The following is a 12,046-nucleotide window of genomic DNA, read 5'->3' as shown; positions in this document are numbered from 1 at the left end:
CACATCTATATCTGTATCTGTTTTCCTAATGAAATAACACTTATTGTGTTTTTCCCATTTACTTTTGAGGATATAATTTGGGCTGTAATAGCCTCAGAACTGTTTAAGGCACAAGTTTAAGATTATTTACAGTAAAAGTTTCTCACGTAGGTTTCTTTCATTCCTGAACTAAGAAAAAAATAAACACCCATACATACTTGTTAAGTCTGCTGCTCATAAAAATAAAAAACTAACAAAACTGTACTCTTAAACATAAATCAAGTACTTTATTTCTTTTCTGACAATATAATTAAACCAGTTGTTTAAAAGCCATATGGCTAAATACACTATTTTATAAAATGTCACTAAATGTACTGATTGCCTTCCCAGAACTAAGAATCTGTCAAACTGTCTTGGTAGAAATCTTACTGGAAGGGGTAATTGAGACTTGTGTAATGCAATCTAAGATAACCTTTTGTTTTTAATTAAAATAGAGAATAAGAAGCCAATTCAAAAATTTGTCTTCCTTCATCTGCTCGAGGTAGAGTAATGGAACTTCTAACAGGGCCCCAGCACTTGTTAAAAACATCAATTCTGACTATGGGCTGTGAGTCTGTAGCCCTTATGTGTACAGCTCCAAATGCCGCCATGGTATATCATGGTCAAGCTCATGAGTGAATTAATATTCAACTGTTACTTTTTGGTTAGTAGGGTTTGGAGGATTTTTCTTCCTCACAGTGAATTAAAGTAGGTTTCTCCTTAAGCTTAGAAAAAACAGGCTTTCTAAGATTATAGCAGATAGAGGACATTTAACATTCTGGACAACAAAACTAAAATGCACTGGGAGGAAAATAATTCTTTTTGGTACTACATTGTGCTGTCGGTAGCCTCATAGTAAGCATTCACTTACTGGTTTTGAATTGAATTTTTAAAAATAGCTTTATTGAGATATAATTCACATGATTTGTGCTATATATGCTGCATAATTCATGCAAAGTGTACAATTCAGTGATTTTTTAGTATTTTCACAGAGTTGTGCAAACATACTTACAAATAATTTGAGAACAGTTTCATTATCCCCCAAAGAAACCTTGTACCCATTAGCAACCACTCCTTATCTCCCTCTACACCTTTCCAATCTCATGCAATTACTTTCTGTCTCTATAGATTTGCATATTCTAGAGATTTCATACAAATGGAATCCTTTAATATGTAGTCTTTTATGATTGGCTTCTTGCCATGATGTTTTCAAAGTTCATCCATGTTGATTCCTTTTCCTTTTTATGGCTGAATAATATTTCTTTTGTAGGGCTATACTACATTTTTTTTTTAATACAGTGCAAGCAGGGAAGAGTGGCAGAGGGAGAGAAAGAAAGAAAATGTTGAGCAGGCTCCACTCTCAGCATGGAGCCCAACACAGGGCTAAATCCCAGGACCATGGTATCATGACCTGAGCTGAAATCAAGAGTCAGATGCTCAACCAACTGAGCCACCCAGATGCCCCTATACTACATTTTATTCATCCATTCATCAGTTGATGAACACTTGGGATGTTTCTGCTGTTTGGCTGTTGTGAATTAAGTTGCTCTGAACATTGCTGTGCAGGTTTTTTTTGTGTGGATATGTTTTCATTTCTCTTGGGTAGATATCTACCTAGAAGTAGAATTGCAAGATCATATGGTAATTTTGTTTAACCGTCTGATAAACTGCCAGTCTGTTTTCTGAGGGGGCTTCACCATTTGATGTTCCTACCAGCTGTGTATAATGGTCTGCATTTCTCCACATCATTGCCAACATTTAACATTGTCTTTAAAAAAAATTTTTTTTAATTTATTTTTGAGAGAGAAAGAGCACATGAGCAGGGGAGGGGCAGAGAGAGAGGGAGACACAGAATCTGAAGCAGGCTTCCAACATGGGGCTCAAACTCATGAGCCACAAATCATGACCTGAGCTGAAGTCAGATGCTTAACAGACTGAACCATCCAGGTGCCCCAATATTGTCTTTTTTATTATAGATCCTATTGGATGTTAAGTGGCATATCATTCTGCTTTTGATTTGCAATCATATCATGGCTAATATGGGCTGAGTCACCCTGTCTTTATTGCCATTTGCTTATCTTCTTTGGATCCTTTGCTCTTTTGGAGTTGGGTTATTTGTCCTTTTATTATTGAATTGGGAGAATTCTTTATATATTCTGGATACAAACATCTTATTAGATAGATGATTTGTAAAAATTTTCCCCATTCTGTAATTTTTCCCACTTTGTGATGTCTTCCAAAGGACAGATATTTTTAAGTTGATGAAATGTATTCTTGTTCTTTCTTTGCACTTGCTTTTGGTGGCCTATCTAAGAAGGCTTTGCCTAACCCAAAGTCACAAGGATTTACTACTATATTTTCTTCTTTTTTAAATTTTTAATATTTATTTATTTTTGAAAGAGAGAGAGAAAACAAGTGGGGAAGGGGCAGAAAGAGAGGGAAATACAGAATCTGAAGCAGTGTCCAGGCTGTGAGCTGTCAGCCCAGAGCCCGATGTGGGGCTGGAACCCATGAACCAAGAGATCATAACGTGAGTTGAAGTCGTACGTTCAACACACTGAGCCATCCATGCGTCCCCTACTACTGTATTTTCTTTAAGAGTTTGGTAGCGTTAGCACTGACATTTAGGTCTGAAATTTATTTTGAGTTAATTTTTATGTGTTGTGTGAGGAAGGGGCCCAAATTCATTTTTTTGTTGTGGATGTGTAGTTGTTGAAATCCAGCACCATTTTTCAAAGAAACTCTTCCTTCTCCATTGTAGGTTTTTTGGAATATTTCTCAAAAATCCACTGAGCATGAATGTAAGGATCCATTCCTGGACTCTGAGTTCTGTTTCACTGACCTGTATTTCTTGTTGTTATGCCAGTGCTACATTCTTAATCACTGTAGCTTTGTAGTAAGTTTGAAATTGTGAAGTTTGAGTCCTCAAACTTGAATCTTTTTCAAGATTGTCTTGGCTGTTTGGGATCCCTTGCTTTTCTACATGAATTTTAGGATCCATTTTTCAATTTTGGCATAGAAGTCAGTTAGGATTTTCATGGGGATTATGTGGAATCTGCAGGTCTATTAGGAAAATATTACCATCATTAGAACTGTAAACTTCTTTGGGGCAGGATATATTTTAACTACTTTTGTATTGCTGAGAGTTACTGTCATAGTTGTTTAAGAAAAACATTTTTGATGCTCTTTGGCAGCTAATTACAAAATAAATGGAGTATTAAGTGGTACTGTGAAATTGCATTAATGAAAAATGGCTAGCTATCATTTTTTAAGTCTTCAAATTTATACATATTGCCATTATTCTTTTGAAGACAATCTAAAAAATGATTGCTTTGGACATTGTTTTATTTTAGAAGGCATAATGAATATGTTTTTTAAATTCATTTTAGGTACCAAATCTGATTCCAGTTTTGATGTTCAAATTGGGAAGACCACTGGAGCCTGTATTATATAATGATATCTTGTATACTTTGCCAACACTTGGTGTTCACAAGGTTTGTATTTAACCAGTTTACTTGGGGGCAAAAAGAGAGTGAGGCATGAGGGGTGTCTGGGTGGCTCAGTCCGTTAAGCATTTGACTCTTGATTTTGGCTCAAGTCATGATCTTAAAGTTTTTTGTTTTTTGTTTTAATTTTTTTTTTATGTTTTATTTATTTCTAAGAGGGAGAGAGAGAGAGAGAGACAGCATGAGCAGGGGAGGGTCAGAGAGAGAGGGAGACACAGAATCTGAAACAGGCTCCAGGCTCTGAGCTGTCAGCACAGAGCCCGACGCAGGGCTTGAACCTAACCTACGAACCGTGAGATCACAACCTGAGCCGAGTCAGACACTTAACCAACTGAGCCACCCAGGAGCCCCATGATCTCACAGTTTTGTGAGCTCAAGCCCTATGTCGTCCGGCTCTGCGCCGACACCGTGGAGCCTGCTTGGGATTCTCCCCTTCTCTCTCTCTCTTTGCCCCTCCCCTCCACTGCTTGTACTCTCTCTGTGTTTCTCAAAAATAAATAATAAAAAAAAAGAGTGACGCATGAATAATACATTGAATTTTGTTTGGTATCATGAAATTTTGAGCCCTTCATTTTGCCATGACCACTATTTTCCTTGTTGGGACCAAAGTATTATAATATTTAAGAATTAATTCTTTGAAAGCATTTAGTAGCCAGGTTTTCCCATTGGGTGTCATCTGAGATTAGGTTTTTATGCCCCCAGGATTGCTAGCTAGCTCCTCCCTAAAACTATACCCCACCTCTCAGAAAGATGGGTAATATTTTGGTTAACGTTCATTTCAGTCTTTATTTTATAACAAGGGGTTTTCACATTATTTTTGGTAACCTCAGGATTATCTGCATTTACATTTGTGAAACCAAAATTTTCTCAATCTTCTCTAGGTGTGTATAGGACAAATTCTTCGAGTGATCCAGCTCCTTGGAACTACTCCACAACTAAGAGCTGTCACTCTGCGCTTGTTGACATCTTTGTGGGAAAAGCAGGTAAGCTTTGATATACACTTGTGTATCAGACATGTTCCTTTCACCGAAGCAAATTAGTTTTTCAGTACGTGTGACAAAGCTTTGATATAGCAATGTTAAGGAGTCGCATCAGTGATTGCATTGCAAAATTTTGGTGAGGCATGATGCTTTTGATCTGTAATGCAGTCAGTTGTGACTGATTCTCAAAGAGAAACTGAGAAGAGAAAATAAACTTTCTTCCTTAATTCTGAAATTTATTTTTCCATCTGCATGGAAAAAGTAATAGAAGTATGATTATAAGTGATTAGAGCCTTTGTAATTAGGATGAGATTCAGCCACCTTTTTCTTAGGAAATGAATAGTATGCGGGTCTGTAAGAAATTCTCATCAATCACAAAAGCATTCTTCTCTGCTGATTAGAAGAAATGCATTATAATTAGCGATGCAAATGCAAGATTTGGAGGTAAAAATGATGTGTAAAATGATTATTCCACTCAAGTTGGGAAATTACCTTTTTTTGTGAAATTGCCTTCTTAGGATCGTGTATATCCTGAACTGCAGCGTTTCATGGCCATGTCCGACGTGCCTTCGCTGTCTGTGGGCAAGGAAGTCCAGTGGGAAAAACTGATCGCTAAAGCAGCATCAATCAGAGACATATGTAAGCAAAGGTAAGATGTACTTACCTCTTGGGAATGTATGTCATGATATATTATTTTGCACCCAAATTTTTTTATTGTGAGCAAGAAGCCAGGAAAGAGAGGCAGAGGGTATTTGAGTAAGAATAAGTTAATTTTCAGCTCAAATTTTATGATTATGAAACTTAGTAATACTGGATAATGACTTTGAGAAGCAAGCATGTCTTTTTATCTCAGATCTAGCCTTGTACCTAGATTTATAGGAAATTTCTGTCCTTTTCTGGATAATAATATTATAAAAAATTTGATATGTTTTCTTTTTTTTTTTTTTTTGGTATGCAGGTTTCTAAAACCTAAGCAGTGGACTGTAGTCAAACTGTTCTTTCTTAAATTTTCCCTATGTTATGCCTGATTGTTATAAGGAGTTTTAATAGGGAAGGCCTTATTTGTGACTCATTACATAGAATTAATTACATAGAAATTATTACAAGGGGGGACCTAATATTGAATCCCCATGTATGCTCCAGAGTATAGGAAGATGTGAGGCTATTAGGAAAGTGACTCAGCTGTTGTAGATTATGGATTAAATCCTGAAGTGGTAACATGGATGATTCCTGTTTCAAATAAATCTCAGATCAGAATGGATCTAAACCTCAGCAGTTCTGCCTCTTTTCTAAGCTTTAGTCTTTTGCCCACCCAAACATAACCTCACTCTACAAGTCACACACATATAACCCAAGACCCAAGAGTTTGGATTCTCTTGAGGTTCTGGCATGGAAAACATTTTAGAGATGAAGAAATTATTAGCTGCTTTTTTTATTTTTAGGTTTGTTTATTTTTTGAGAGAGAGAGAGAGTGCAAGCAGGGAGGAGCAGAGAGGGAGAGGGAGAGAGAGAGAATTCCAAGCAGGCTCTACAACATCGGTATGAAGCCTGAGGTAGGGCTCAAACTCATGAACCATGGCATCACGACCTGAGCCAAAATCAAGAGTCGAATGCTTAACTGAGTGAGCCACCCAGGCGCCTCGTTAGCCAACATTTTAATTTTACACATGTAAAGTTGAGGTTCAGCAGAGGTTAAATATCAGACCGGGTCGGAGTCTGTTGATAATTTATTCAGTGTTCCTTTCAGTTACTTCCTCAAGATCCGCCAGATTTTTCCAGTTTTGGAAAATGATATCTGTGGGCCAGACAGTGGAACTGTAGAGTCCAGCCAGGCAGTTTCATCAATTGGTATTTCATTAGAGAAAACTATTACATTATTCAAGGCTTATAAGGAAAGCCAAGGATGGACCTGAACCTTTCTTGGGGAGGTTAAAATCCTTCGGAGGATAGCACATTACATGTGGAATAGAGAGGAGATGGTAAGAAGGAGCATGAGTGAGTGAATCTAGCACAGTGCCTGGCATGAGATAGGTGTTTGGTTAGTTACAATTCATATCATTTTTATCATCATCATCATCATCGTCATCATCATCATCATCATCATTGGCATCCTTATTCTGATAGGTTCAAGCACCTTAATTTTGCTACCATAATAAATTATCTTCTGAGAGGCAATCCCTGCTTTTGTAGTCAGTGGCTGATAACCAGAGCAGCCAGTAGGCAGGAAATAGCTCTATCTGTACTGATAATCTCAATGAGGAAGTCAGTTCTTTTCACCATTATTATAGACTTGAGTTTGTGTCAACTCAGACAGTAGGTCTCACAGTTTAGGGAAGAACAAAATATGTTAGCACGCGTCCTCCTTTTTGGATAATATTTCTGTATCGTAAATGAGCCTCGGGTTACAGCAGTAATGATGGCGATGCGAATCTTTGAAGAAAACCTACATTCATACTGGAGGGTCAGCATTTAGGGGGCCACAAGGGTAAGAGAAGCACTGGTGCTTTTTGTTCAGGCAGAAGTCCTGGGAGTGGTCACATGCTCTTCTGCTTTAATCTGGTCTCTAAACGATCATTTCTCACAGGCCCTATCAGCATGGTGCAGATATGCTGGCAGCCATTTCCCAGGTGTTGAATGAGTGCACCAAACCTGATCAAGCCACTCCGGCCGCCTTGGTGCTGCAAGGTCTTCATGCCCTCTGCCAAGCTGAGGTAGGCTTTCCAAAATCACTTTGGATAATTTTGCCAACAGTACTTTATGAGGCATAGCAGTTCCAAGGCTGTGAGTTCAGATTCAAGTATTTAAGTGTTAGAATATTCACTCCCAGAGAGTTTTGTTTGGGAAGTGAAGCAAGGCCTTCTCCTTTCTAGAGGGGAGTCTGGAAACATCTGGTTGTGTGAACATTCTCTAGGGGCTAAAGGAAACCCACTCTATTTCCATTCCTTATTTGTATTTGTTTTTGTTAACATAGAAGGTAAAGTTAGGCTCTTAGGAGAACTCCTGAGTATATTTGTGCCTTAGTTTTGCGATGAGAGAGGCTTAGAAGCAGAGGAGGTGAAGAGATTGGCATAAGCCAGTGGCAGATTTATAGCCAGCAATAATGATTGTTGGCTTAAAGACTGGCTAAGGATTGTTTCTTTCCTAGTGATCAGTTTGGGATTGATGTTAGACTTGAGTCTCTAAATCATTTTCTGAATGATTTAGATCACTCCCCAAATCAGAACACAGCGGAGAGAATCCTTAACCATTTTGTAGAAATGTGGTAATTATGTCAATCTTCATCCACCTAACCAAAGTTTTTGCACAGTGAACATACTTACACAATCGTAGTACTTTAGTGAATGAGACTAGGTGAAGCTTATGGCAGTTAACAGTTGATACGATCATGAATATAATGATATAATAATACAGGCAGCGACTGTATTGAGTATTTAGATGGCCATGTTCTTGGGCATAGTAGTTTCCATTTATGTTCCTCATGAATTCTGCAATATAGGGATTATAACATCATTTCATAAGTGAGGAAAATAGTTCTTGAGGGAAGGGTTTACTCAGGATTTTGGTAGGGGAATAAACTAATTTTCTTTCAAGTAAACACTTATTTTAGCAGAGAGCGAACATTGCCACTATTTAGAAACCACTGTGTGCTGAGGGCAGTGCTTTTAGACCATGTCCCCAGTAGTTGACAAAGTCCTTTCGGGTTTCATAGGACAGCAGGGGACTACTTATACATAACAAAGAACTTTTGTTTTTTATTGCTTCAGTTAGTCATCTGGAATTGGGAAGGATCCCTTTAATAATTACATTACTTTCAAAATAAATAATTCAAAACCTTATTTTCAAATGTGTTGTCAATAGAAGCTTTGAGAGAAGAGAGAATTCTATACTTTTACCTCGGAATGGTGATCGCTGTTGCCATTGTTGGAGTATTTCCGTTTCGTTATTTTTTCCAAGCAGAAATCAGCTCCTTTCCGAAATTAACTTTTCCCCTCTAACGAACGGTAATTTTGTCTGACTGTGGCTGTAATTCCATTGTGTTCTCCACCCATTCAACAGTTCTGTTGTCTCTAGATGCTTATTAACTCATAAGAAATACTCCGTGTGTGGCACTAGTTTTTCTCATTCCGTTTCTCTAATATATATATTATATATATATATATACACACACACACAGTACTATATACTATCTAAATCCATTCAGGTTGTTGTAACACAAATAACTGAAACTGAGTGGCTTATTAATAAACATATATTTCTCATGGTCTGGAGGCTGGTAAGTTTGAGATCCAGGTGCTAGTATATTCACTGTCTGGTAAGGGCCTGCCTCTTGGTTCATAGATAGCTATCTTCAGGGGTAGCTTTCTTCTTGCTATAACCTCACATGCTGAAGGGGAAGGACAGCTCTCCGTAGTCTCTTTATATGGACACCAATCCCAGGCATGAAGCTCTACCCTCATGACCTAGTCATCCCCCAAAGTTCCTAGCTCCTAAAACTATCACCTTGAGAATTATGATTTCACGATATGAATTTTGGAGGGGATACAAATGTTCAGCCTACAGCAGCTTCTTTGCGTCTCACATTCCACTGTCTTGCAGAGGAATGGAGACCTCAAGACCTTTGTCTTATTTTGATTCCTTAATATTTTTCCTCTGCTCAGTTAAAGGCATGTCACTTTTCCATTGTGACACCCCTTCCCCTTCTGTTTCTTTTCATGTTATGAAATCCAAATCTCCTATGATACTTTTATAAAAAATGCACTTTGAAAAAACTTCAACTGTCATGTTACAAAAGAAATAAGAAATCCAAAGAGTCTTTCTAACAAATACATGCTAACGTCTTTTAATCTTTTCTGTAATAATTATCATAACGTAACATTCACAATCAGTTAACTTCATTTATTATAAAGAATACTTACTTTCTGGGGTGCCTGGGTGGCTCAGTAAGTTAAGTGTCCAACTCTTGATTTAGGGTCATGTCATGATCTCAACGGTTTGTGAGTTCAAGCCTCGAGTTGGGCTTTGGGCTGAAAGTGTGGTGCCTGCTTGGGATTCTCTCTCTCTCTCTCTCTCTCTCTCTCTCCGTGCCCCTCTCCCACTCTCTCCCTCTCTCTTACTCAAAAACAAACAACAAAAAGAGAATACTTATTTTCTTACCCCTTCTTTTTCTTTTTTTAAAGTTTACTTATTTATTTGGTGAGAGGGAGAGAGCAGGAGAGGGGCAGAGAGATAGATAGAGAGAGAGAGAGAGAGAGAGAGAGAGAGAGAGAACCCCAAACAGGTTCCACACTGCCAGCATGGAGCCTGACACAGGACTGGAACTCATGAACCGTGAGATCATGAGTTGAGCTGAAATCAAGAGTCGGACACTTAACCAACTAAGCCATCCAGGTGCCCTACCTTATCCCTTATTTTTCATCTTTCTTTTTTAGAGGATAGGTCCACTATTTTATTGATACTTACTAGAGGTAAATAGTGTTATTTACCATCTTTTCCTCATAGACTGTCCAAGTGTCCCAAGTTGTGAAATTTGTTGAAAATTATTGCATCACCGTTAACTTTGGCAATAGAAATACTCTTTAAAAAATGTTTGGTAATGAATAGCTTTATGTTCATTTAAATAAGTAGAAATAATCAATTTCCACTTGATGAGCCTTGATGATATCAATATATATCTTTAGGTTTTGTTTAAGCCTTTCCAAGCTTTTTGTGTATGTGTTCATTATGTGTGACGCTGCTGCTGTTATGTCCCGTGATGTGTGTTAAAGTTGCAAAAATACACTCAGCTTGGTGCCTCTTGCCAGGCCACATTTACTAATTTTGGGCTAACCTTTTTCTCCTTTTTTTTTTCCCTGCATGCATTCTGTGAGGCCATTTAGTCTGTCTTCTAATTGATATCATGTGTGAAGCATTGATGGTTGCCAAGAGTTTCCAGAATGAAAATAGTCAGCATCGTTCTAAATCTATTTCCCAGTAGCATTTGGTAGTAATTTGTCTATCCACTGCTTTTTAGATCCTTGACTGTCAAATATAATTAGGAATATAGAAAGCCTAAAACAGTGAAATTTTATAAACCAATAGGGAAAAGAGACTAAAATTGAATAACCCTATCTTTTAGAAAGTACCTCATTTGGAAAACCATCCCAAATCGGATTTCATTGGGCTTTCCTCTCCTTGCCTTTGTCTAGTAGGCAGAGCTCTTTTTCTAAAGGTTGAAATGGAACTCCTCAGTTTTAGAGTCACAGTCATGAAATTCATTTGTCCTGTAGGGTGAGATTAAGCCTGCAGTTACTGCTGCTTAATCATGTATCATGGTCTCCAATGAGAGAGTGAAAGGATGGATTCCAATCTAAATGTCAGCCCTGTCAAGGTGAAGATCATGGTTCCAGTTTGAGGTTCTTCTGTGCTGTTTACTAAACAACAATTAGAAAGGGGAAATTCTAGGAATCTTGGTTGACCGTATTACATTAAGAATGTAGTTTCCATTTTGGAACTGGACAAGAAATGCACTCTCTCCTTAACACTGTTGGTATGTTGATTTAAGACTTCACACGTGGTTTTTGTTTGTTTGTTTTTGTATGCTGGACTCCGTGAAAGTTACAGCTACTATTTCTTTGGTACCTCATGTGAATTTGGACATTTTGTGATGTGAGGATTCTTTTTTTTTTTTTTTTTTTTAATAGAGAGAGTGAGCAGGGGAGAGGGGCAGAGAGAGAGAAAGAGACAGAGAGAATCTCAAGCAGGCTCCAAGCTCAGTGCAGAGTCAGATGGGGGGCTCAATCCCAGGACCATGAACAGAGCTGAAATCAAGAGCCGATGCTCTACCGACTTGAGCCACCCAGGCACCCCAGGGAGTTAATTTTATTTTGAAGAAACAGTGGCTCTAGCAATTTGAGTAACTTTCCAAGGTTCATATGGCTCATAAATGAAAGAGAAGGAAAGTAGGTCCAAGAGTTGCTCTGAGTCTAAAACTCTTGTTGTTTTGAGGCTTCCTTCCTTTGAAATATATGAGCATTGAAAGAAGTACTTTCTTTAAGCAGATGGTTTACCATTTTCAAAGGAAAATTAATATTTTTGCATTATCTTTTCCTTATTTTTTCCATTCAGATTTCTCATCTCATCACTTTTTGCCCCATACCATGTCTGTTTGCCTTAATATTCTTTTCAAGTTTATTTTTATTGATTTTGAGAGAGTAAATGAGAGCGCCTGCAAGGAGAGAGGGAGAGAGAGAGAATCCCAAGCAGGCTCTGTCAACATGGAGCCCAATGTGGGGCTCAATCCTACAAATCGTGAGATCATGCCCTGAGCAGAAATCAAGAGTTGGACACTTAACTGACCGAGCCTCCCAGGCACCCTGATTTGCCTTAAATTCCTTACTTCTTTTTGACTTAACACAGTTATGTCTCAGAGAAGCAATATTCTTCCCCCCTTCAATGTTTTGTTTTTTTGTTTTTTTTTTTTTTTATTTATTTCTAGGAGAGAGAGAGAGAGACAGCGTGAGCAGGGGAGGGTCAGAGAGAGAGGGAGTCACAGACTGAAACAGG

The 12,046-nt window shown here is 38.1% G+C and overlaps 1 protein-coding gene across 3 annotated transcripts in view; it reads left to right on the top strand.

Moving 5' to 3' along the window:
• FOCAD (focadhesin) overlaps positions 1-12,046 on the top strand; it is a 387,127-nt gene that overhangs the window by 208,273 nt on the left and 166,808 nt on the right. For all 3 annotated transcript variants that reach the window (XM_039244410.1, XM_039244408.1, XM_039244409.1), the window contains exons 12-15: positions 3,408-3,512; positions 4,406-4,507; positions 5,023-5,153; positions 7,089-7,215. In XM_039244410.1, the coding sequence (XP_039100341.1) occupies positions 3,408-3,512; positions 4,406-4,507; positions 5,023-5,153; positions 7,089-7,215 (465 nt within the window). The remainder of the gene's footprint in view (positions 1-3,407; positions 3,513-4,405; positions 4,508-5,022; positions 5,154-7,088; positions 7,216-12,046) is intronic.

The sequence above is a fragment of the Hyaena hyaena genome, unplaced genomic scaffold (assembly GCF_003009895.1).
Source record: "Hyaena hyaena isolate Hyena2069 unplaced genomic scaffold, ASM300989v1 scaffold_240, whole genome shotgun sequence".
Lineage (NCBI taxonomy): Eukaryota > Metazoa > Chordata > Mammalia > Carnivora > Hyaenidae > Hyaena > Hyaena hyaena.
The sequence above is the reverse complement of the archived record's forward strand: the minus strand, read 5'-3'. Positions and strand labels throughout refer to the sequence as shown.